This window comes from Gadus macrocephalus, chromosome 4 (genome assembly GCF_031168955.1).
Source record: "Gadus macrocephalus chromosome 4, ASM3116895v1".
NCBI classification, from domain to species: domain Eukaryota; kingdom Metazoa; phylum Chordata; class Actinopteri; order Gadiformes; family Gadidae; genus Gadus; species Gadus macrocephalus.
This window is the reverse complement of record NC_082385.1, coordinates 6,680,006-6,706,754: the sequence shown is the minus strand read 5'-3', so window position 1 is coordinate 6,706,754 and position 26,749 is coordinate 6,680,006. Positions and strand designations below refer to the sequence as shown.

Genomic DNA, 26,749 nt, shown 5'->3' with positions numbered 1-26,749 from the left:
GATAGTGACGAGTGACAGGAAAGGAGGTAGTAGAGAGAGAGAGAGAGAGAGAGAGATGTAGATGAGAGAGAGAGAGAGAGAGAGAGAGAGAGAGAGAGAGAGAGAGAGAGAGAGAGAGAGAGAGAGAGAGAGAGAGAGAGAGAGAGAGAGAGAGAGAGAGAGAGAGAGAGAGAGAGAGAGAGAGAGAGAGAGAGAGAGAGAGAGAGAGAGAGAGACACAGAGAGAGACACAGAGAGACACAGAGAGAGACACAGAGAGAGAGAGACTTTAAAGGGGAATTGTCCGTGCGGTTCTTCCTGATCAACTCCATGACAAGACAAAGCATTCCACTATGGGTGTATCAAAGACACTCCTTCAAATGCCGGTTTCAACCTAAGTAGGAAAGATCAGATTAGATGGCTGCCTTTTCCACAGTCTCATAAGAGAGCACTTCACACAGATAACATGTCATTCATTTGTTATTTCCCCTTCCCTCTCTGTTTCAGGCTGTCCTTCTATTCGGGACACTCCTCGTTTTCCATGTACTGCATGCTGTTCCTGGCTGTGAGTTCCATAACGTTATCTTTATTATGGGATCTATCGCCATTAATCACTTGAGAGGCCCTGTTTTAGAACTGCCTATGCAAAGCTCAAAAGACTTGCTTACTCATACATAGTATGCCATTGCCAACCAACACAAATTATATGTAATATATTTTATAATTTAACAAAATAACCAAGGGCTCTTGGCACCAAAGGTATAACGAAAGCCTTCTTGTTTTTTTGATGGAATAGAAGACGAGGAGAGAGTGGAGGGAAAGACCAGTTTTTCATCTCGTCTAGATTAAAAAGATCTATTGTGACAGGTATATACAAGTGTAACCTATAGACAGAAACTCGACACGTGATAGAGTCAAACCCTACAGTTCTCCTGTGTCAGTCATTTGGATATCCTGGGATAAATAACCTACCAGTGAGTCACAAGGAGGCAGCTCGTACAGAATGTCAGCATTAGCATACTGCAACACACAGTGTAGCATTAGCCAACTGCTCTCACCTTCTTACCAGGGACGTTGATTGTGCCATTTGTTCTATATCGTTATCCTCATAGAATATTTGCCATATTTTGGCAAAATTATGATATCTAACCTAAATCTACTCCCCTAACGCTGCTGATTCACTCTGTCTCATTGGCTATATCCTAAGCCAGGGGTCACCAACACAGTGCCCGCGTGCACCATGGCGCCCGCAAGGACCACATGAGGCGCCCGCAGGCCTGTTCTAAAAATAGCACTACTCATTCTTGAACAACTCTTTCCCACCTTTTTTAAGTCATCGTTGATAATTATTGTGAGAAATCATTAACATGACTTAATTAATTAACATGTCTTCACATAGATGGGTATCATTAATAGTAATATATAACTAAAGGCAAGCTGAGCAAATTTGTTATTTCAGAAGAGTGTATAGAACTGGGTGCCCTTCGTATGACTCAGTGCCCATGAAGTAGCTCTCAGGTTCAACAAGGTTGGTGATCCCTGTCCTAAGCCAATCAGGGGGCTTTTTTAAATACCATAATCACAATCTGCCTAAGTCATCTATTGGACTCAGGCATTTTTGACTCTAAATCCAAGATGAACCTCACAATATAATTTTGGCAATTATGCTACGAGGCTAACGACATAATAGCACGCCTGTCACACTAATGCATCTCTCCCCCTCTCCCATGTAGCTCTACCTCCAGGCTAGGCTCACAGCCAGCTGGGCGCGCCTCCTGCGGCCCACTCTGCAGTTCTTCCTGATCGCGGCGTCCGTCTACACGGGCCTGTCCCGGGTGTCCGACTACAAGCACCACTGGAGCGATGTGCTGGTGGGCCTGCTGCAAGGAGCCCTCATGGCCCTCCTCGTGGTGAGTGGAAAGACCCTTCAGAGTAGGAGCGAGCCGGGGTGGGATGGGGGGGGGATGTGTCGGTGAACCCTATGGACTAGCGTTATGGCCGTTTTGACTCCCAGCCCAAAGGGCCTGGTTTCAAACCTGCTCTCTGCAGCCTAACCTCAAGTTCAGGTTCTTTTATTTGTCGAATGCACAACATAAGAGGCAAGCAGTCATAGCTGGCAATGTTGTTTTTAACTAATTCCAATTTGAACAAATAAAAATAGTATAATATAAGAATAAAATTAATAACAAAATATATTATATGTGTGTGTGTGTGTGTGTGTGTGTGTGTGTGGGGGGGGGGGGTCTTGTGGTGCTCGGAAAAAAAGCTGTTCTTGAGCCTTGATGCTCCGATACCGTCTGCCCGACGGTAGCAGAGAGAGCAGTTTCTGGCTATGGTGGCTGTGGTCCCTGAGAACAGTCCGTGCTTTTCTCTTCCATATAACCTGGATGCGTCCTCAAGCGAGGTGCCTGACCGATATGTGCTCATTAACATGGATCTCAACAGTATCTGAAAGCATAAACTCTTGTTTGTTTAATAAATTGTAATCATTGTTAAGAAATGGCGTTGGGCAACTTCATTCAAACATTGGCCGAACAGCAGGCTTTTGAATGCCATGATCCACCAATGGATCAACACAGGACCGCAAGCAATAAGCAGGGATCTCGCACAAACAAACAGTTCTCTCTCTCTCTCTCCAGGTGTTTTTCGTGTCCGATCTTTTCAAGAAGAAGGAGGAGGCGGTAAAACCAGAGGAGATTTCCCACGCGAGCTTCGTGGAGTCCCCCACCAACGGGAACTTTGAAAGCCCCAACTAAACCGACATGCAAACGAGGGGACGGGAACACTTTGCATATCCGCTCACTAGTGCTTCTACCTGACGCGCCTTCTTGTCATCCAGTATCCAACCCATTCCCCGGCAGGGATATACACAAAAGAGTATTGCTGCAATAGTGCACCGTCGCGCCGTTCATATGTCTCAAAAGCCATATCACCTTAATCATGGACAAGATGGGACGTGGTCGTTCTCCAAGTGGAGATGATCACGCAAGAGGAAGAGGAATTGTATTATCCTACACCAAATCGTGGCCCCCTTAAGATCAGTTTTATCAGGGTTTTTTTAAGTTGCTTCATTGGCTTTTGTTTTTTCAGTTGGGAGCCATTATTGCATTTAGCGGCCAATCCGGGGAGGTCCTGCAAGTGTCCACTAAAGGGTTTGACCACTGCTTGGGAGAGGGGGGGGGGGGGGAGAGGGCATGTCATTGAATGTAACACTACTTCATGCTTTCTCCCCCCCACACCTTCAAACCAGATGTTGTGCGACACTGATTCATATTTAAAGGAAGTACAGAAACCATTCAGCATTACACTCCCCAGTTTCCTCGCTGAAGCAGATCGCTGTGACCACTCATCTCGCTATCAACAATTGAAGCATTGTTAGGACAGATCACGGAAAAATGATAGCGGTGTATTTTGTGTATTTGTTCTGCCTTAAAACAGGGTTTCCATTCGGCGCTGTTCCAATGTTTACACCGAATTAGAAAAGACTAGTCTAGTATAGTGAAACGGTGAATCTGTAGTACCTTTAGAACAAACCTACTCTAGAACGAAGGTGAGGAGCATAAAATACGAATAAGTATATTGCATTTTTGTGAATTTAGTATGCAAGAAAACAAAGATTCAAATCACTTGTGTGCTGGAGACAAAACACTGACGAAAGTAGGAACAGCGGACCCCCTCTGGCCCACCTCATCTGGAACTGTTGCTGCGTTTGTGTGATGCAAATACCCACCCCCCCCCCCCCAAACAGAATCCGAAATGACCGTAGAAATATTCCCCCCTTTGGACAAAGTAAGGAGGAAGATGTTTGGTTTTTGTGTTCCGTGTTGCCTTAGCTGGAATGCTGCTAGTGCAGAACTCTGGCACTCAGTACTACATAGAGACGCCATATTGTAACTTGTATGTGCAGAGCAAAAGAAAACGAAAATACATCCACTTTTGTATGTCAACTGATTATTTTGTTTTTATTGAAGAGGCGTTACAAATATGTACAAATATTGATGTTCTGCATGTTGAACAGAAAAACAACCCAGACATTTTGCTTATTAACATGAAAAATAAAATGGAACAGAAAAACAGACGTTTCTGGATAAGACTGCTCGGGTAAAAAACAGGGCCTAGGGGAACTAGGTACATCTCATGAAATAAAAATGGGAATCGATGCAATAACTTCCACCGCAGGGCTGCGTTTCTGAGGGGAAGTGGTCCGTGTTCCCACTAACAAACCTTCCAGATCTCTATGCTGTCAGACTAAGAGCAGGAGCTCCGCTCAGTGAGATGATCCTCCGTCGTATCCAAACGGTCACTGATGTTTAGCCTCGTCTTACACTTTGGAAAGGTTTAAAAAAAGGAAAAAAACACGAGACAATACAAAACAGATGCCGTAGTTTTGGGTCAACTCCTCCGTGTGTGGGAGACGTCAGGTGATCACAGGTAGAGACTGGCGGCGAACACGATGTCCCGCTTGATCTTTGTTATTCCTGCAAACACACAAGAGAGTCCAAGGGGGGAGGTTTTACCGTGTTGTGGAGCATAATAACACAATGTCTGATGTGCAGAGCCCTTCCTCAAAAACACTCAAATGAATCCCATGGAAAGAGGAACTACAGCGAAACATGACAACAAAAAAAGGGGAAAAAAAACATGTTTTTTCATTTAGTACAATTGAATATTGGGGTCGTACGAGTCCAACGTCCTCAGTCTCCCCATAGAGGACCCCCTCGCTGGAGAGGAGCATCTGCTACAACCACTGAACTGTGAACCATTCCCCCCACACACACACACACACACACACACACACACACACACACACACACACACACACACACACACACACACACACACACACACACACACACACACACACACACACACACACACACACACACACACACACACACACGTCAGCGCATCGTACCCTCGGCGAACTTGTTCTCCAGCTCCGTGTTGCCGATGGCCTTGGCAGCGGAGCACATCTGTCTCAGCACCTCCTCCAGGCGGCGCATGCAGCGGATGATGCTGCCTGGAGGGGGGGGGGCGTGGGGAGGTAAGGCATTACTACTTCATACCCTACTCCTTCATATATTACACAATTCGTTTTTGTTTTTTTTATACAGTACTCCTTCATTACATGATTACTCCTCATGGATATCAAGTTGAGGAAAATATTGCTTGGTATTCATGCATTAGTCCACCATACAGCATCATGCACAACTCCTTTAAGTTACTTCATACGTAACCCCTTCATGCATTACTATAACCATCACTGGAGGGCTGTCTAGATACAATAGAAAGAAATGGCGTCAAAATACCCTCGTAATAGGCCTTGCAGGGCCTTACACCCACATTGAAATATACATTTATTTTTGCTTCACGACAGTCCGTTATACGGCAGCCAGTGGCACAACACAAAGGGCGTAGGAGGACGAACCCTCGAAGACGTCGGTCATCTTGCAGATCTGGGCGAAGGAGGCGCCGTTGGCCCAGGTGTACACCACGTCCATCAGGTGGGGCTTGAACTGGTTCAGGTACGTGTCCTCGTCCACCTCCAGCTTGGCGTCCGCAGACACCTTGGCGATGCGCTTCGCACACTCCTGACCGACGCACAGTACACACAGTCAGTACAGACCAACGCACAGTACAGACAATCAGTCCTGACCAACGCTCAGTACAGACCAATGTGCAGTACAGACAATCAGTAATGACCAATACACAGTCCAGACCAATACGCAGTACAGACAGTCAACACTGACCAACACAGAGTACAGCCAATCTGCACTGATCAATATTCAGTACAGACAATCATTTCTGATGGACGTTCAGTACGGACAATCAATCATTTGACCGTATCCAAAAAATGTCCCTGCACAGAATCACCATTTTATGCACCACATTTGATATTAAAACACTTGGTTTGATTCTTTAATTATTAATCAAGTGCTATTCAGTAGAGTCTTAAGTGTGTTGGTATTCCAGTCTTACCTGCATCTGTCTCAGTGGCCCAGCCAGCTGTTCAGTCAGTTTTGGCATCTCACTAGCCTGAAATGGTGAGAGGAAAATAAAAACATTGACAACTTTGTTGGAATCATATAATCGCTTTCCATGAGACGAGTCTGATAGGCTTACCTTTTAAGGGCAATATATTTTAGAAGCATTTTTGATATATCTGTTAAAAATCATCTGTGGATTCGATAGCCTAGCCGTCGGTCTAGCTACCCACATTGTCCTCCGGCCTGGCCAGAACAGCATTACAGTATGCTCCAGTTACTACTTTGATGATTCCCATAAATGAACGGTAAATATTTCATCAGTGATGCTAACACTTTCTTAGTATAGTGGATGTTGGATGTGGTTGAAACGGGCCCAACATGCTGTAATGTGCAAGCTGTGAACAAGTTCCGTGGGAGATGAGGGGGATCTTGGTGGAGTGAGGCAGTGTTTTTTTAACTGCTTGTTTCCAGACAACAACATTCTCAAGTTAATATCTCTATATCTACGTCCATCCATGTGTGTGGGAGAAGGAGTGCGACGTGTTCCTACGTTCTCTTGGAAGACGAAGCAGGACAGCAGAGAGGTGGCCTGCTCAGCAGTCAGGTCGTTGAACAGGCCGTTGAAGATCATCTCTGTGAGGAGCAGCTCGTCAGCACTGGAACACACACACACACACACACACACACACAAAGTCCATCAACCAATCGCAGTGCCCGGGTCACTCGTTTCTTTAAAGGTGGCTGGTTCAACTCGGGTTTAAAGTCCATATAAATACAAACACAGCCCATAACAGCCCTCAACTGTAACACTTTGGGCACTTCTGTGCCCAAATAGACTGATGAGGACGTCATATACTTTTAGGGAAGTTATTGTCTAATTTATGGAAGTTATTGACTAGTTTATGGAAGTATTATCTAGTTTATAGAAGAAGTTATGTCTAGCTTATGGAAGTTATTGTCTAGTTCTTAAACTATAAACTGAATAGTGCATCACTTTGAATGTATCACCTGTCAAAGCTAAAACAAACTAAACAATCAGGAGTCTTCCTTTGCAATGCCGTCATCCAGCAGGCGCCTGTTCAACACGGGCGTTGAAGGAGCGTCTCTTACCCCGCAGCCACCAACCCCGACCCCTCCCGCCATCCCGTCTGAATAACGGCCGGCGCCGGGCCTCCTCCTACCTGCTGATCTCACAGGCCACGCGCCCCTTCATCTCGATGACGTCCGAGGGCCCCGCGAAGCCCAGCCGCCGCAGCACGCGCTTGCGGCACTTGAGCTTGTCCATCTGCAGCACGGTGCGAGCCTTCTTCAGCTCCTGCTTGGCCGTGCGCACGTCCGCCGCGATCTGACGGTGTTCAACATGACGAGGAGGGAGAGGTTTAGAAGGCACCCGTCATGATGTGTGCACCGACACCGTAGGCATGACCATTCATTCAAATAAATAAAAGGCTAGCCTGCACGCTCTACAAAGTGACTAGGTTGCGCAGCGCTCTAACTTCTTTCCACTATTGATCGAAGGCTGCTCACTGTTCTCAACCTCACTTGTAAAGCGCTTGTGGTCAAAGCGGCGGCTTAATGAGAGAAGGTGAATGTAATCGGGAAATGTGACAATGGAGAATGCAACACAATTTGCTTTATCAAAAGGGAAGGAAGGCAACAAAAGAAAATTAGTGAGAGTAAGCCCGATTTATTAAGCATCCAAATGAAAGAAAACCTAGCCCTCCCTTCAGGCCTCGTTCCTAAGCCCTGACCCCGAAACATGTGACTGGCAAGGGGCAAGGGGCTTATTACAGGCCTGGGACAGCCACAGACACCCGATCTTCTATATTTCAGAACATTTGATTTGTTGATTGCCGTTGGGATGTGAAAGAGTTAACAAAATGCCAAAGACATTTTTCTAAAATAAATGGCAAAACTTTAGGCTATATAAAAGATTACCTTTTTCTTACAATGCATGATCCATTGGAAGGATTATGTATTTAATGGATTTACAATTAATCGATTAACTGTTCCCTTCACTTGCTTTGGCAATGGTTTTTCGTCCACACCAACAAAGCCCTCTTGAATAGATCATTCCCATCTGGGTCACTGCCCTGATCCTTCAACTGCCTTCAGTCAAAACAAGCAAACAGCGATCTGCCCCCCACTAAGCCCATTATCTGTTTAAACCTTCACCTCTAATCATTACAGCACTCAGTTGTCCTTGCTAATATCCAATTCTATATACTAGATATATGATGGAACATTTAGTTAATAAGTTATACAGCTACAGTTAGCCGTTGGAGATAACTGTGTTGACAATAGTTTGAGATTATGATCTTTATATTCACACTTAGGTTAAAAGGTTCCCCTTTATAATTGTTCATATCTGTGACCTCCGATATGGAGTTGCCGAAGTCCACCTGCCACGTTTTATTCTTTCCACATGGCGCACCTGGACACAGCACCCTCTACCTGCAAGTGCGGGGCCAACACATTGCCATGAAAACACCCGCGTGAACCGCAGTAAATGTTAACGCCGACCAAGGTGTCCGAGGGGCCTACTACGTACACCGCTAGATCGGTGACCTGCAACACAGACATAGACCTGCAACACACCCTCGCCCCCCCCCCCATATCTGTCCGACGTCCTCCATGTTCCCACTCCCTCCCGCTCCCGTAGATCCTCTTCCTCCATACACCCGTCCGTCTCCTCCGCCCGTCTCACCACCACGGGACACAGAGCCTTCAGCCGCTCTGCTCCCCCTCTCTCGAGTTCCTTATCGCCTAAACTCAGAAACATCGATTCATTCCGCCATTTCAAACCACAACTCAAAACACATCTGTTTAAAACTGCCTATTTTATCTGATGCATATTGCTACGTCTCTTACTATCGTTGTATTTTTTTTTCGGCATCTCATTGTTCCTTTTTAATGATGTAGTTCTTGGGGCACCTTCAAATTAAGTGTACTTATTATTAATATTGTTAACATAGGACGGGTGGCTCACCAAGGCTTTCCTCTCACACAGCGAGTAGGCCGACTCCAGGTTGGGGTCGCTGTGCAGCGGGTGGGAGTACATGCGGTGCTCGAAGGCCTCCACCTTCTGGATGACCTTCTTCAGACCCGGGTCTTTGATGCCCATGTCGTCCACGGGGTCCAGCACGGGAACGCCATCCGGGAAACGCTTCTTCACTTCCTGAGCGGCGAGCAAGGGGAGGGAGGGGGAAGACACAAAAGACAACAATCTAAATAATTACTAAAATCGATACAGCACTTTAGAGATCAGCCAAGCCCATGCACCCTTTTTTTTTTTTCTTGATAACCGTCTTGTGCGGTAAAGGCTTCTCTGCTGGTACCTGTATGGACTTGAGCATGAGCTGTCGGTTGTCATAGGGCCTCAGGTCTTTGGGGATGTAGAGACGCACTGAGCTGATGGAGGTAAGGAGATGCAGCATCACTGGCACCACCTGGAACAATCACATTAAAAACACAGCAGTTGTCAGCATCACAGCAGTTTGTGGCATGCTGGCTGACCAGCGTAACACAAGCTCATCTGTGGGGTGTAATATAAACCTGTTCAGGTCTCAGTCTCCCACTGAGCAAACTTGCAAACTCCAGCCAGAGGATAGCTTGACCTGTATCAATGGTACTTGACCATCAGCACTTGAGCTTTGTAAATACTGTGTCGGGCTCCAACACTAAAGTGGAGTGGTTTAGTAGGCGTTGATCAGAGGGAAAACATTGTTGAGAATAGACGAGGGCAGCTGGTGGAGCTCAGCTTTTGATGATGGATCTAGTTCCAGTGCTGTGAAGGGCAGGGACGGTGGTGACGTAGATAGAGAGGTGGTGACGTAGATAGAGAGGTGGTGGTGTAGGTATAGAGGGGGGGTAGGGAGGGACATAGCCATAGAAGGGATTTGCTGACATCGATACGAAAGGGCGGTTGGGAACATAGCACGAAGGGTCGGGGGGCGTCTTGCTAAAGAACACCACGGATGGACTGTTGGGGTTTGAACCCAGAACCTTCTGGCTGTCTATCCATTCACTCTAAGGGTTTGAACCCAGAACCATCTGTCTGTATATCTATTCACTGTACTGGTTTGAATCCAGGACCTTCTGTCTGTATATCCATTGAATGCAATGGTTTGAACCCAGAACCATCTGTCTGTATATCTATTCACTGTACTGGTTTGAATCCAGGACCTTCTGTCTGTATATCCATTGAATGCAAGGGTTTGAACCCAGAACCTGCTGGCTGTGTATCCATTGACTGTATGGGTTTGAACCCAGAACCTGCTGGCTGTATATCCATTGACTGTATGGGTTTGAACCCAGAACCTTCTGTCTGTATATCCATTGACTGTATGGGTTTGAACCCAGAACCTGCTGGCTGTGTATCCATTGACTGTATGGTTTTGAACCCAGAACCTGCTGGCTGTGTATCCATTGACTGTATGGTTTTGAACCCAGAACCTGCTGGCTGTATGTCCATGGACTCCCCATGACAGTCCCGATACAGTCTCGTCCATCATGTGGCCTGCGTGTTCCAAGGGGAGCCCACCTGCATCTCCCCGGTCTCCCCGGGGCCGGCGGGCGTGGCAGCCTCCGTGGCGGCGTCCTTCACGCTGTCCTTACTGCAGTGGAGCAGGACCTCCACCACGATCAGGGGGTCGGCGTCCGCCACCGTCTGCATGGAGAGAAGGACAACGTCAGCGTCACGGAACAGAGCAACGACGCCACCGTGGGACCGGACCCAAAAGCATCCCGTGCTACGCGGTTGACTATATTAGCTCACATCAGACTGTATTAGTTCATTTCCCCATGGTTGAGTTTGCTTCCTTTTTCCAATGCAAGAGCCCCAAGCCCAGTGTTGTGCCTGAACGCGTTCATTGAACGATAGTTCATGAACTCGTTCATGTTTTACGGCGAGCGTGAACTGAACGTTCTGTATTACCGCCTGATGAACGTTACTGTGAACGTTCGTTCTGGTGTCTGTGAACGGCATGCTCACTCGGTTTAACTCCGTTCAATTGGGGGGGTTATTTGTTTATCAACACGGCGGATGGGCGCGCAGAATGAGAACATTTGTTGGACCGGTTGCCATGGTTATCTCCGTGTGGTTAAAGGCCTACGTGCAGGTTTACCGGAAGTTTTGATGAATGGGTACATAAGCACTCAAAATATGTGCATCACTTATAAAATGTCTCAAAATAGTGTTAAAGTCCAGTTTTTGTCGTTTTGGGCAGTAACGGGTGTTTTCTGACGCCATTCGGCGATGACGTCACGTTGGGGAGACGTGGTGGAAGGTAGCCTCAGCCTAGTACTAGAACTATGGCGTCTAAGAGGTGGCAAGAACCACAAATAACATGTATGATGGCCCACAGCAGAATCATTTCGAACCTGTCAGACGTGAGAGGGCGAATGAGGAATTGCCGAGAACTGATGGCGGTTAAAGCCAATTAAATGACACAATGAGAGATGAGATGAGAGATGAGATTAACTTCCAAAGCTTTTCAAATCTTATTTGGAAAATTACTTTGCATGGTGTGTCTTTTTACAATTTATTCGTTACCAGCATTCGTAGTGTTGATCAGCAGTGAAATAGTCCGCCAAAGACGTTGACGTCGCTTAGCAACCGAAGACGCTGGGGTTGACAAGTTACCGGACTACTACCCATGCAAGTGAATGGAGCGTTCCACGGCATTGAGAAGACCCGTGTAATAAAGGCCTATAATATTTCTGTTAATGCCATAGATTTCTCCTCAGATTAGGCCAATAAAGCAATAATAACAAAAACAAAAAAATCACAAACGCTCGATCAAAGGCCCGGCCCGACCCAGCTCAAGGATAGTGGTGGGAAATATCGGCGGGCCAGGTCGGGTCAATCAAAAACCCTCATTGTTTATCATGAATTGGCTAAACTAATGACCACTGTAGCATATTTAAACACAATTCAAATTGTGCAAGGAATTATTTCCATTGGTCATTCTGACCGGGGCGGGGACATTAAGAAATTTCGGTCTTCCTCATTATTTTCCCGGGTCAATGACCGGACAACGGAAGCTCTAACGCTATACACTGACCGACCTAACTTTCACCGTCAACACCGAACCCGATTTTCTCAAACAGAAGTTTCAAAATAAGATCTAGTAGTAAGTATGGGTAGCATAGAACTAACGTTAGCCAAGTGGGGGCTCCATGATTGCTAAATCTAATGAGGTAAAATTGCCATTAACGAAGGAAAGCATAGTATGCCTTGCGACTGTGCTTCGCAGTATGCCTTGCGAAACCCAGTATGCCTTTCGAAACCCAGTATGCCTTTCGAAACACCTCGTGATTGGTCGATGAAACGCTACCAGGAACGCCTAAAGGGCGTTCTAGGGTCATGACGGAAGATTGACCCTTCTCAAAATAGTACCTACTTTTTCGTATTACTATAGTGTCTGTGATGTAAAGGCTGGGACGAATTAAAAATTATCAATATGTACACTTTATGTTGAAAGTATAGACCGTCCCGATTCCCATGGACGCGAATGGCGCGGTGATTATTCTTCAAAACGAGATCTGTTAAATTGTGAAAAATGAATTAAACTGTAATCAGACAACACGTTATATGCTATAGACCCTAGAGTATCTGTGGTATAAAGGCTGAGACAAATTTCGAATTATAAATATGTACAATCCATAACGTTAGCCCTCTGACTCATAGCTCAGCGGACTAGAATACCTTCTAGAATCATTGCCTGTTGGCCGGAAACAGAAAGGGGGGCTGTTTTCGTTTGGTTGTAGTCTTTTCACTCGGTTTTCCGACTCAACAGTAGGGCTAGAACCGAGCGAAAAGACTACAACCAAATGTAAACACCCCTCCTTTCCGCTTCTGGCCAACGAGCAATGAGTCTTCCAACAGAAATCAATGGGATTTACAAAATGCGCAATAAAAACACAATAGAAACTGTATTTCTCTACGATGCTTGATTCGACCACTCTATTTCATCCTAGACAAACCACGAAGTGGGCTCAATGTTCAAAATACCGTAAAAAAAATTGAATTATGAACGTTTAACTGATTTTCATTTTAAAATGTGTGAACTGAACTTTGAACTAGTTCACGTAGAAAGTGAACTTTCCCAACACTGCCCAAGCCAAACACGTGGTTCCCATACAGGAGCACTCAAGAGAAACCAGCTCACCTTGACGTTCGTCTTCTTGTTGAAGTTCACCACCACGCCCCAACCAAAGTCCGCCGTGGTGCTTTTCACCTGATCAACGACAAAGTGGAACCGTTCAATATAAACATTAGACATTTTCCAAACCCAACTTCATTCAACGCGCAGACACTTCAAACGACCCGCACACCTCGGTGTGTGGGGGGGCGGTGAGCAGCCGGTCAGGCCTACCTTGACGAGGCGGCCCGGCTGCAGGAAGGGCAGGCAGTATTTGGGCTTGTGGACGAACTCCTGGATCTCCTTGGCCAGCTTGGCCAGCTGTTGCCTGATCTTGAAGTAGGTGACCACGCTTTCCTCGTTGGGGATGTCGATGGCATGGTACTGCGCCTCCAGCATCTTCACCTCTGCATGGGGGGGGGGGGGGGGGAGGTTATTCTGCAGGCCCACACTTACTTCAAAAAGGGGGTTCAAGAGGCCAGCTGTTCCGGAGTTAGGCGGCGGAATTCGTTGCGACGTGGTTCACAATGTTTGGTCTTAGTGGAAGATTTGTCAAGTCCTCAAAAAAGTTCTTGACTTCTCAAAGGGGTTGGTTGGTCAAATAAATAATTTGAATTTTATTATTATTATTCATTTATTAATTGAATTGATTATTTGATGGATATTTAGAATTTCTCTAAATCTCTCTACTGTCAAACAAATGTGGCCTTTACTCAACCCCTCATGGCAGAGAAAAGCTGGATGAACTCAAACAGAGGGTAAGAGAACGGACTTTCACTGCCCAACTGAATTATTTAGATGTATTGGATCAAATGACAACCTACTGATCCACCAAATGCAACCAATGCAGTGACTTAGTGCTTTGAGCTCATCAATAGTCTTGTGCCAGGGACAAACCCTTAACGATTGAGCACAGAAATTCAGACCTATTTTTGACCGGCAGTGAATAATAATACACGTCATTAAAAGATCAGGTAGGGGTAAGCGCTGGCAGGGGTAGGAGCAGGTAGGGGTAAGAGCAAGGTTGCCAAACCTCTTGATGACCTGTGACCCCATTTATAGATCCTGAACTTCTTTGCAACCTCCCCCATTTGTTAATCACATCCGTTGCCACATACCTAATTTAACTCAATCAGCGGTCCGGAAAATCAAAGACCCTGTCCACGTTTTGCACCGCACTAGATGATAAGAAGTAGCTTGCTCATGGCTAGTTTCAGTTTGTATGTGCAGGGAACGTAATGACACCTCCCTTTGAGTATTGACGTCTGCATCGTCCGGGTTATTTTCAGCCACGAGCCGGTCGAAGTGTCACACATTTGCGACTTTAAACTCCCCAGGTTTGAAAACACCGGGTTGGAGAGGTCCCTACTGGGTGGCCTGCAGGGCCGTCTGCGGACCAGCAGTTAGTGGGCGAGGAGGGACTCACTCTCCAAGACGCCGGGCAGGGCCCGGTAGTGCTGGAACTGGTAGAAGGACTTCTCCAGCATGTACTCCGGGTTGATCTCCTCCACACGCAGCAGGTTCAGAACCATGTTGTAGGTGAGGTGGAAGGCGCTGTTCAGGGGGTCCGCCGAGCCCTGTGGCCCAGGGGAACACCAGGGACATGAGCAACGGGGGCACGCAATCTACCTGATCGTGTTGATGAGAGATCCAAAGCAGTGGATGCATTTTGTAGCGCTCACTTTAGAGTGAAAGTATACTAAATGTATGTTAGGACTATTTTCAGGCGCTTTGGATGGAAGTGTCCCGTAAATGACTGAATGTAATGTAAATTAATATTTAGATATAATTGAATGGCCTGCAATATATACTGTGTTGTGAACAACAAAAACAACAGGTTGTTGGTGGGAAAAAAATAACCAAGATGCAGTGAATAAGCCCTGAAGGACACATGGACAATGGATAATTATTGAAGTTACATTATGATGCACCTTAAAGATATAGGCCAAGTCTTGATAAAAAGGAAAGACAAGACAAGTACGAAATACAAGCATGATTGAAGCCTGAAAGTAGGCACACGGGTGGGGACATTGCCACAACATTGTCATCAACGAACCACATCCTGACACATGCAGTCAGTGACAGCATCGTGACATTGTAGCGGGGGGGGGGGGGTGAACGCTGTACCTTGAGCAATTGTTTGCCAATGGCGGGGCTCATCTTCTCGTCCACCATGAATATCACGATCCCCCTCTCGTCCATCCCTCTCCTGCCGGCCCTCCCGGACATCTGGATGTACTCCCCAGACGTGATCTGGACGGTTTCAGGATGGAGAGTTAACGATTGTCGTTTTTAACTTTTTGCTTCTTAAAATTGTCATTCAACTTGACCTTATGGATAAACAAGTTTTTTCCAAAGTGTTTAGAAAGGGAAAAAACGTTAATAAAAAATTTAATTATAGATTAAGAATAATCAAATAACTTTCCATGAACAGGCTTGTGACATACGCTCTCAAAATATGTTGCTTACATTAGAAAAATATGTAATGTTCTGACAGTATTCTCTGTAGAATCACTGGTTTGATAAACTCCACATCTTTAACCAGTAAATGCAGTACTGATGATGTCATTGTGTCAGTGTTGAAATCATCCAACCATTAATTAAAAGTTGAATACTGACTGAAGTCAGATGTTTTGGAATAAGGAGTTGTATGTTGGAAGCGAACGAGCCTGAGAGAGTGTGTGTGGGAAGCAGGAGAGAGAGAGAGCAAGTGTGTGTGTGGGAACAGGAGAGAGCGCGTGAGTAATGGAAGCTAGAGAAGAGAGTGAGAGCGAGAGCGTGCGTGTGTGAGAGGAATGCCTGCGCGGAGCTTGGCACTGTGAAGGGCAACAGATGTTCCTGATGAACCTCTCTATTCTCCTCTCTTCCATTCTCTCCCCACAGGGTGACACGTAAGCTGTTGCGCCTTCATCTTTTATGGCAAACGGTGTGCGTGCGCAAAAGCTGCTACAAGTTGCATGCGTAAAAAGATGAAGGGTGTCTTTAAGCAATGGCAGCTTGCACTCCGCTCCTGGCCCTTATCAACACTACGTGGCCGTTTATGTTTACAGTTTATGTGGCTGTGTAAGCTCACCGGCTCTGCAGCCATATACAGCCATGACAGTGGCAGGCCGTGGACTTCCTTTCTGAGTTCTGTTCAGAGGCGCTTTTATAAACAATGTGTGAAGAATAATAGGAGATAAATTGCTAAAAGGAAATGTGTGTGTGTGTGTGTGTGTGTGTGTGTGTGTGTGTGTGTGTGTGTGTGTGTGTGTGTGTGTGTGTGTGTGTGTGTGTGTGTGTGTGTGTGTGTGTGTGTGTGTGTGTGTGTGTGTGTTTAAGTGCGTACGTACAAAGCGATGATTCTTTCCGTCAAACTTGCGTGCGCTGGTGAAAAGCACAGTGCGAGCCGGCATGTTGATCCCCATTGCAAAGGTTTCTGTTGCAAACAGGGCCTGGGGATACATTAGAAGAACACACCAGGACTTAGACACGGCCCATCCCATCCTTTAGTCCTTACCATGCATGTGTACTCTGGTGGCGGCCTGAATCTGAAGCACACAGTAGGGATCGACCGATATATCGGTCGGCCGATATTATCGTCCGATATTCGCGGTTTTTACGTGTATCGGTATCGGCCGATACGCGGCTGATTTTCGCCGTTTTTTTTTTTTTTTTTTTTTTTTCACTTGTTCTACCTCACCTGTTTTTAATATTTGTTAAATATTGTTCATCTACTTGTTCTTACTTGTTCTACTTCACCTGTTTTTACTATTTGTTAAATATTGTTTTTTATATTGAAGTTCAATAAATGTTCCAAAAAAAAAAAAAAAAAAAAAAAAATCGGTATCGTATCGGCCCTAAAAAATCGGTATCGGTCGATCCCTAGCACACAGCAACATAAACTGCCACTGAACAATGTACTGCATTCCTTACCACATGAAGTACTCCCAAATGATAAAAGATTTACATTAAGCTGAACGCTTTACAATTATGGTACATTTATTAACCATTAAGGAACAATAGTTAATGCTGTATAAACATTATGATATTGAATTAGGATTAGGGTTGAGCACCGAAACTCGGTTCCAGTAGGGAACCGGTTCCGACGTAAACGGTTGTAACGAGATCGAATAACAACGCACATTTCGGTTCCTCATAACGGTGCCTGACGTTTTTTAACGCCCCCTGCCCCGCCCCCATGGTGTTGCGGCGTCAACTTGCGTTAGTGCGGGGCGCTATACCGGTTCTCACTGAATAACGGTGTGTATTTTCGTTAGGATATGATTTTTTTTATATAGCCTACCGCCATACCGGTGTATTTGATTACACAACGTTCGGAACGCAGCGCTGCGCGACACTGTTTCAGACGGGACCCTTCTCAATGTTGCGGTAAACAAGCATGGTACGACTACGACTTTCTTTATAGGTCCATGACTGCGAGGCGTGGTATTTCAGGCCAACTGGTAAAAGAGTGTGTCACGGCTTTCAAACATATAAACCATAAAGCCTATGGGCGCCTCGAGACTCGGGACGGACTTGTCAACGCGCTGTGGCATCGCTTACTTGATGTTGTTTTGATTGATGATCGGCAGGTTGTAGTGGGCGAACGTGAATGAACGTGTGCGTGTGTGTGTTGCGAGCGAATGTAATTTTAAAGTAGGCCTAACAAACAAACAAACTCAAAGCCAATGCATGCATCCAAAACTTGCTGTTCAAAAACCAAATAAACAAATCAAAAACAGAGTCGTTATTCACTTCAAATACTTTTTCTTTTCAAAACTTGGGAATTAATACAGCGCGGTACCGAGCGGTTGAAAACAATGTTGGCGTCTCCTGTCTGTGGCTGCCTTGCGCACATGAGTTATATTACTTAATATGACTTTGGCAGTAATGTTGCGCCATGATGCGTGCCTGCCTGCTTTCAGTGAGTAATTAAAATTATTTGTAATTTTAAAAAGATATGTATCAGTCACAGCACTCACAGCAGCCTCTTCGGGTAAGTCGAGTAATTGAATGCCAACCGTAAATCTTGCATATCAAGTAGGCTAGCAAACACCATTGCCATTCAACTCAGTGTCCGCTGACTTTCTGCTTAATGCAAGTCTGTGCCGTTTCGTTTTTTTAAGTACCGGTTTGAGAACCGTTTTAGCACCGGAACCGTTTGAAAAGTACAGAGTAGGCACCGGTATCGGATAAAACCCAAACGATACCCAACCCTAATTAGGATAGGAGTAAGGGTTAGCATTGGGGTTGGGGTTAGAGTTGGGATTAACCCTATCCCTAATAAATCATGTTAATCATATCATGCATTAATACTTGGGTAAACATAAACACCATTACCTTAGTTAACATGACCAACATTACATTAGTTAACATGATCAGTCTTAGTAAACATAAATACCATTAGCAAATTGTCCTAGAACACAAGCTTAATGTTCGTCAATGGTCTTTACTGCATTAACCAATGTTAATGGGTGGTAAATGATGACTGTACCGTTTTTCTAACATACTACAGCATTACTTTGAATCAAAACCCGAAAGCAGAATAGAAATCAAACATGTTTCTTCACACAATATAACAACCAGCAGTTGCATCATGGGGGTGACTCCTATTAATAGCTTCATCGGGATGCTTTGATACAAAAAGGAAGGGAGTTGGAATGCAGACACATGTCATGAATCAGCAGCTAGGGGAGCGGACCTCTTGCTTAAGGATGAAAAAAGGAATCCGTAACTTGATGTACCAAAAACAACAACAGAAACCGACTGGACATTGTGGTTCAAACCTAGAACACCCCAAGTCCTAGGTATCCTGCCCCGGAAGGCCAAAGTAGTGGCGATTGTTTTAGACCCAATCCCATCCTCATCAGGGCTGTCATGCTCACCTTAAGCAGGCCTTCCCCAAACAGGATCTCGATGGTCTCCTTCAGGATGGGCAGCAGGCCGCCGTGGTGAATGCCGATGCCTCGCTTCAGCAGAGGCAGCACGTGTTCCACCTGGACAATGCAGACACAATGCAACAAAGGTGTCTGGTTTAACCGTCAAAAGGGGGGGGGTCCGTTCAGGGTGTGGTCTGACGGGAGGCCGCCACCGTTTCAATATAGTGTACGTGAAAACAGAAGGAGCGTGACTTGGTAGCCTAAACAGTGTCTGGAACCACGCCTTGAATTTAAACTTTCAAGTGTATAGATAGTTCAATGGTGAACCTCTATACTCTGACTTCCATTACGTGTTTCTCTTGTTCAGTAAAAGACTAAATGATTGAATCTGGGGTCTCACTGAAGCGCCACCGGCGGCTTAAGCTAAACAGCGTGGTGATGTGGAATCAGCTTAAATAAGGAAAATGTAACAACAGAGACATGCGTCTGGGGTCTGACCTGCGGTAGTTTCTTGTCCTCGTCTGACAGACAGTCAATGGCGTTGTTGAACACTTCCTCCACCAGCTTTTTCTCCTCCTCTGAAACACAGAACGTAGCGTTACACAGTGGCCAGGTTAGTGTAGATTGTAGAAGGTGTACTGGGGTTAAGTCCCAGCAACCGGACTGCATATCCTTAATGGCTGCATTCAGCCCATTAACTGTATGGGATGAGGCCTAAAACAAAAGGTCTTTCCTAACAGATACAATAGAAGCAGCCCAGAAATGGAAACCTCATAATTGGCTGCATTTCAAACACAAAAATACTAAATAGAAAAGCCTTTTATAGTACCGATCCAGTGATAAACGTGATGTTCCCCCAACGCAGATAAGAAAATGCTTCATATTCAGTTCAGAATACACATCAGAAAGATTTCATGACATTGATTGTCGAAAATAAAGTCGAAAATAAAAACCGAAGGGTAAACGTGGCCCAGAAAGGCCCAGTATGTCCCAGTGATGCATCATGGACGTGTCTGTCTGCCAGTGTGTCAGACGCTCAGGGTCTGTGTCCTGACACCAGGCACTCCCTTGAATCCAAGCAAAGCAAAGCAGGCCTGCAGACACTGCCCAGAATTGATGTGTTACAGAGGGCTGGGGAGGCAGGGGAAGTGAGGGGACAGGGGGGGGGGGGTTTGTGTGTGTCGTCCAGTTAAAGTCGTAGATAAAAGAGGAAGAGACGAGGGGAGGAAACAGAAGGAGGTAAGTGGGGGTAAGTGGGGCTAAATTACAGGAGAGTCTGTAAACTCAGCAGCACCCTGCACTTGAAACTCACATGGCACCGGGCCTTGGTATAAACATACAGTATTAAAAGGTTAGATACCGTACAACACAACGCCGGTTAATCGTGCGGAAGTTAATCTGTGTTAAGGCGGCCGTGATGTCCACCCAGCTGTTTATTTGCAATTATACAATGGGGGACCTAAATCCAGCGATCTGATTGGTTCCCAACTGTTGTATAAAGAGCGTATACATAACTGCTATGACGCCCGATCATTTTGTGAAAGTATCACTCCGCGCCTTGAAGAGGAAACCGTTACAAAGTATCGTAAGAAACTTTATCACACGGAGATTTATCTTGACCATGGAGGAGGGGATTCACCAGCGGGGAAATATACCCGAGTGAACTGCTCCATAGGATAAATTGCCGGCGAACCGCTCTATCGGAGCCTTCTCTCGGAGGGACGCTAAAGTGTGTTGCATAGCGACCGTCGATGCATAGCGGCAGCCAGGAGGAACTACTTTTTTGTATTCTTTAACAAAACGGCTACTTTGACTTTCTTTGTTTCTTTTTAAATGTAGTGTGTCTATGACTTTCGTTTCGCCATAACAGTAACCATTGTATAAAAGCAATAGATCACTTCAGTCAGTGGTATGTGCTCACATTATACCACTGTGAAGGGGGTCGCCGGCCCTCCGCTGCGCGTCGGGGCCGGACAACGCCCCTTAACAGTGGTATAATGAGCACATACCACAGCCTGGCGGGATCTAATGCTTAAATATAGCGACACAATAATATGAATACTGACAAACTCTGTACACAGCAGTGAAGTGAAGGATCAGCTGTCCAGTGGGTTGGTTTAACTTGGTATAATACTAGTAGAGCACTGCTGTGATTGATTTCTGGGTGTGCGTCCGAGAGAGAAAAATGGAAAGAAATTAAGTCCTTAATAACACCCATGTCCAGAAAATCTTCTTTCCGTCTCACTTATTACTAAAAGTGTTAACCTTTCAGAAAACATCCTGCTCATACTCTTCAGCCAAGACATCACACTTAGCCAATTACTGATGTCGACAGAAATTTCCCTTCCTGAGTGGCTGGCCTTTTCCGGTTCATTTGATCATTGATTTTATGATATACATTTTAGCGTATCTGCAATGTCCGCACATTATGGCTGCTGTAACAGCCGCATTCCCTTTGTGGATTGGTGAATTGTTATCTCTATCTGGAGACAAAGAGGATACGATATTGATGACCAATATACAAAGAGAACGATTCCTTATTTTACAGCCCACAGGATGGGGTGTGTGGTGCCTTGTCAAAAGCATGACAATGGTTTGGGAACCCGGCGGGTCTAAAAGCACACTGAAGACGCTCCTCAGTGTGGTATGGTTACTAGTGAAGGTGCTCTCACCGCTGTTGAAGTCCAGCTTGGACACCTGCAGAGCGTAGGCCTCACACTCCTTCTTGCTGAAGCTGAAGATGATGACGGGCTGGAAGTTCCTCTCCATGATCATCTTCACTATTTTGAATACGTTGGAGGGACCTGGTGAACGAGAGAAAACACGCACACATTTTCTCAGTCAAAGTCAGAGACGGCTTTAGTGTCAATTCCAAAATATGTGCCAGACGACTAGAGGAATAGAAATTGCTTGGTTCTCTGACCCAGGGTGCAGAAAAGGATCTAATTAGGTAAAATAAGTAATTTTAACAATTTAGGGAAGTTCAACTGGCGACTGTGTATCAGGATAATAGAAGAAGAAAAGTGTCAAAATTCCTTTGGCATTTCGGTAAACATTTGAACACACTGATCTCGTGAAAGATGCATCCCATTGTAAAGGTAACATTTCAGTCATCACGCTGAGAACCCTAAACGTTCCCTCCCTGCTCATAAGACATGCATCCTCGATTAAATGTTCCGGGCCCCATGCCAGGCAATCGGATCAGTGACTAATGGTGTCCATTACCAGTCAGCGATCCACTTCCAGTTGCCAGCCGTACAGGGTTAGACGTTATCATTCGAAAGCAGGATATATATGAGGAACAACGAACCAAAAGGTGCGAGGTTAGCCAAACCCACCTCTGGTTCCGCCTTTGCGTCCCTTGGGGTCCCACTTGGCCCCTCCGGAGCCACCGCCCGCGTCGCCGGCGTCCCTCAGTACCTGCATGGCCGTGTTGAAGTTCTCCTCTCTGAAGTCCCCCTGGAGGACACCACATGAAACGCACCCCACTTAGATTCGCGCAATAATTTCATCAACAAATATATATTTTTAAATATTGACCACAATAAGCCCCTTTCCACACTAGTATAGTGGGTGGACAAACGCAGGCGGTCTACTTGGATAAAAAGGTGACTACTAAATGTGAATCGATATGATTGGAAACTAATGACTGTAGTTAAACACTTGGTTTCAATGGGTTCTTCCCCTGATTACAAATATTTGCGTCGCCCAGCTTAAAAGGCAACCCAGGTTTCAAAGGGGAGCTTACGTTCTCGTCGACCACCAGATGGAGTCCGTCGCCCCCTGCTGGGAATAGGTAGTGCTGCAGGGGAGTGGGACGGTAGTCTGTGTACACCACATGGCAGGGCTACGAAACAAGATATGGGACAGCAACAATTCAATGAATGACGTAACTTATTGATTGGTGAATGTGCAATTTTCAGCAGACAGAAAGAGTCTCCTTTGAGAGGCTCCTTCCAGCTGACCTGTTTGTGCAGGTGGCAGATCCACTCTGCAAACTGCTTGGCGTTGGGGATGGTGGCAGACAGGAAGACGTAATGTACATTGTCGGGAAGTAGGATGATGGTCTCCTCCCAAACCACGCCACGCTCTGAGAACATGGAAAAGGGAAGGTCATCAAAAAAGTCATGATGGTTACATAGGTAACACAAAAAAAAATGCAGACATCGTTTTCTTTGCCGCAGTTTACACTCAACTGCTAGCCGACTCAATTTTGTTGTAGTTGACATACCTGCGTCTCTCATGTAATGGATCTCATCAAAGACCACCCAGGCCACCTCCCTCATGATCTCAGAGCCTCTGTACAGCATGCTCCTCAAGATCTGCGGAGAAGAGACCATGTCACCACTGGGGTCATACAACACCAAGCACACATTAAAATCGATCCCTTAAAGGAAAACCCTAACCCTAAAACAATTAAGTTCAGATTTAAAGGGATAGTAGTGGCTTACATATTAGTGATATGGATTGAACCTGGTCCAAATCTTGAGTTAAAATGTGCTATAGGTGAGATTTAAGACCCATTTTTGAGTGGATTTGATTGTGCTTGGTAAGAATGACCTAGTCTGCCATCAGTTAATAGTGAGTGCATGCTCTGTTAGAATTTCAGATTATATTTGACTGTGCCTGCCTCTGTATGACACCCTTTTGATTTCAGACCGCTCCAAGCTTATTTATGACCAAACACAGCATCTTGTCCATACGGAACCCGTAAAGGAACATGGCCAAAAAAATAATTAACTCACATTTACGAGAAAGTATCTGCCGTGCTCCAAAAGATTGTATTTTGTGAGCACGAGAAAGTATCTTTTCAGCAAGCAAATGTATCTCGTCCACATATCAATGGCAGTGTGTGTGTGTTTGTGTGAAGTCAGCGAGTGAGTTGACGAGTTTCATGTCAGCACCATGGACAGCTTCGTAGCTCAGCTTTAAACCATCTGACCTACCAGATCTATAGATCTACCATGCGAATATTTGGGCTACAATTCCTTGAGAGATACTTTCTAATGCGCACGGGATATTTTATCTTGTGCGCACGATAAAGTACCTGGTGCTCACGATAAAGTATCTGGTGCTCACGATAAAGTATCTGGTGCTCACGAGATATTTTTCCGCGAGCACCAGATACTTTCTCGTGCTCACGAGAAACTTTAATTTTTGTTAGTTTTTTGCCTATGTCCGTTTACCGGTTCCGTACGTCCATGATTGTTGTCGTAATTTTTGTTTGTGGTTACTCTTTTCACAATAAAAACCACAGCACCTTAAAAGCAAAGTTTTAAAACGATAGGATAATATTCAATATGGACTCATATTAACCTCTATAGGTACATACATGCCATTGCAAGAGTTACCAGTTATTGGCCGTTTTGAATGAAACAGTCTGGCTACACCCCCAAATCTGATAGACCATTAGAGCAATGAAAGCCTGAAAGGCAATATAGCCCCATCCGGAAATTATAACGTTGGCGGGAACAAGCGATAGGGCACCATCTCGGCAATTTGAAGCCGTATAATTTAAGCTTTACTCCTGTTGTGGGAACTCGGGTCCTACCTCTGTCGTCATGACGAGGCAAGATGCGGTAGGATTGATGGTGACATCGCCAGTCATCAGGCCGACGTCCTGGAACTCTTCATACATCTCTCTGTACTTCTGGTTGGACAGGGCCTTGATTGGGCTGGTGAAGATCACCCTCTGCTTCTCTCTCAATGCCAACGCTATTGCATACCTGCAGGACGGGGACACAGGAGGTTACATGTTTGGAGACAGCAGGTTTGGGGACAGAAGGCTTCATGTTTAGAGATAGCAGGTTTCATGCTTGCAGACAGCAGGTTTCATGCTTAGAGACAGCAGGTTTCATGCTTAGAGACAGCAGGTTTCATGTTTAGAGAAGGCAGGTTTCAGGTTTGTTTCTTTGCGCCGCCTGATAAGGCATTCGCTATTCTGTCTCTCTCATAAACCGCATTGAGCCAATGTATTTTCTTTTTTTTGGCAGATAAGTTTGTCAATATTTGTCAAGAGCTTGAACGAGTTGAATTTTAACTAATTAAAATTAAGGTTTTTCGTCCCATGGGTTTTTCCTACACAGTTCTGACAATTAACCCGAAGATATGTGCAGAGTTCCATCCAAGCCAATAAAAAGAGTAACATCAGCGATACAAACAGGTGATCAGTTTAAAGGCTCGCCTCAGCTCAACGATAATATTTGACTATAATTGCTTTGATTGAGTATAAATTAAAAAGGAAACACTCACTCGGCACAGACAGTCTTGCCAGCAGAGGTGTGAGCAGAAACCAGTACAGACTGATTGTTGTCAATACACAAGATGGCCTCGCGCTGGAATGGATCCAAAATAAAAGGGTATTCCTGCAAGAGATAGAATAAAAGATCACAACAATGCGGAAGTCTCCTGATATTTTCATAGTCTTATCCAATCAGATGACCACGTTCAGGTTGGTGTCTGTCATCCAATCATATGATAGAATTCGGGAGTGTGTCCTTCATCCAATCAGATGACAGCATTCGGGAGAGTTCCTGTCATCAAGTCGGACAACTCGATTCAGGATAGCATACCTTTGCTGCTTTTCCAACTCGAGGTTTGAGGGGTGCGTAGTCTTCACTGGCCTGGAGTGCCACCTGTAAGCAAAACATTTATTGAATGGAGTATGAATTATGAAATCTATTTTTCGTTGTAAAAAGGTATATCAATTTATTTACGGTTCTGTACCTCATGGTTGCATCCTTCAACAGTATCAACTTGCTCCACCTTCACCTGGGGCATAAAGTCCGCCATACTGAGGTAAACAAAAAAACAAACGTTATCAGTACATTCATTTTTATCAAAAAAAATGCACACACACCAAATAGGAGGCTTTCCACAAAATGTAACTCACTTGTCGTCGGCAGTATCATGTTTAGACTTTTTACTGTAGACCATCTCCTCCGTGACGTCTTGGTCCGCCTCCCTCTTGCCCCGTCCGTGAAATGCATCCTCCCCATCTACATGTGAACTGTAGGATGATAAAACAAATATGAAGCAACACAACATAAATGTTAGCCTAGTAGTGGATATGGAAGGGCAGCACGATTACAACTTGGTAACCAACATGTTAATTACGTTGCTCCAAACTGTGGGACTGAATGAACCATGTGGGACTGGTTGCATTTGGAGACACAACGTGGTTCATCCACTCATCCAAGTGGTTGTAAAGGATAATATTTTTCGTAAAAAGCACTAACGCTATCAATGTTGTTGGAAATCAGCCTGTTAACCACCAGGCCGTCTTCTGTCTCAATAACTAGCGGTGGTTAATTGGTCAAGTTTTACAAAGCATGATGCCCCGGTTAGGGTTCTGGGAGTCTGGTTCGACGTGCAATAATAAGCCCCGTTTAACTAGTTATAATACAACCAGTTCAACTTAATACAAATAAACATAATTAAATTCAAAGAAACGAATGTTTACCCAGCATTTGTTGTGGGGGCAGTGGGTGTCGTTTTGCTAGACGCAGCGGTATCATCATCAAACACGCTGAACAGCGCGTCTCCAAAAGCGTCCGCCATGTTTCCAAGCGGCATTGACACGATTCCCACAATGCAACGCGAGTCTACGGTAACACTTCCGCTACGGAAGCCCCGAGCCGTGTGCGTCCAAATAGTGTTCCTCTCACGAATATCTAACACAACTGGATTCTTGGGATGGACAGATGAAAGATTGTCACGTTTTAATGACTCAACACCTGAATGGCAGTACATAGATAGTTTTCGGGTTGACCATCAGC

At 45.3% G+C, this 26,749-nt stretch overlaps 2 protein-coding genes across 2 annotated transcripts; one reads left to right on the top strand and one right to left on the bottom strand.

Moving 5' to 3' along the window:
* Positions 1-120: 120 nt before the first annotated feature.
* On the top strand, positions 121-4,313 carry plpp1a (phospholipid phosphatase 1a). The gene is made up of 3 exons (XM_060049763.1): positions 121-543; positions 1,712-1,888; positions 2,618-4,313. The coding sequence occupies exons 1-3, from the start codon at positions 445-447 to the stop codon at positions 2,732-2,734; spliced, it is 393 nt and encodes a 130-aa protein (XP_059905746.1). The 5' UTR covers positions 121-444; the 3' UTR covers positions 2,735-4,313.
* On the bottom strand, positions 3,913-26,723 carry mtrex (Mtr4 exosome RNA helicase). The gene is made up of 27 exons (XM_060049739.1): positions 26,434-26,723; positions 25,864-25,980; positions 25,698-25,764; positions 25,544-25,606; positions 25,224-25,336; positions 24,523-24,697; positions 23,203-23,293; positions 22,937-23,061; positions 22,720-22,818; positions 22,310-22,430; positions 21,644-21,775; positions 19,470-19,549; positions 18,978-19,088; positions 16,443-16,544; positions 15,238-15,363; positions 14,537-14,687; positions 13,345-13,517; positions 13,138-13,206; positions 10,509-10,634; positions 9,304-9,414; positions 8,955-9,143; positions 7,147-7,310; positions 6,516-6,621; positions 5,958-6,014; positions 5,407-5,569; positions 4,894-4,998; positions 3,913-4,456 (listed from the first exon to the last, which is right to left on the bottom strand). Exons 1-27 carry the CDS (start codon positions 26,721-26,723, stop codon positions 4,404-4,406), a joined length of 3,279 nt encoding a protein of 1,092 aa, XP_059905722.1. The 3' UTR covers positions 3,913-4,403.
* Positions 26,724-26,749: the final 26 nt, after the last annotated feature.

Coding starts and splice junctions, on each gene's coding strand:
- plpp1a (XM_060049763.1), top strand. CDS start 445: ATGTCATTCATTTGTTATTTCCCCTTCCCTCTCTGTTTCAGGCTGTCC. Junction 544..1,711: donor ACTGCATGCTGTTCCTGGCT/GTGAGTTCCATA, acceptor TCTCCCATGTAG/CTCTACCTCCAGGCTAGGCT. Junction 1,889..2,617: donor CCCTCATGGCCCTCCTCGTG/GTGAGTGGAAAG, acceptor CTCTCTCTCCAG/GTGTTTTTCGTGTCCGATCT.
- mtrex (XM_060049739.1), bottom strand. CDS start 26,723: ATGTACTGCCATTCAGGTGTTGAGTCATTAAAACGTGACAATCTTTCA. Junction 24,698..25,223: donor GGCAAGACTGTCTGTGCCGA/GTGAGTGTTTCC, acceptor CCCGTCCTGCAG/GTATGCAATAGCGTTGGCAT. Junction 4,457..4,893: donor GGAGAACAAGTTCGCCGAGG/GTACGATGCGCT, acceptor GTGTGTTTGCAG/GAATAACAAAGATCAAGCGG.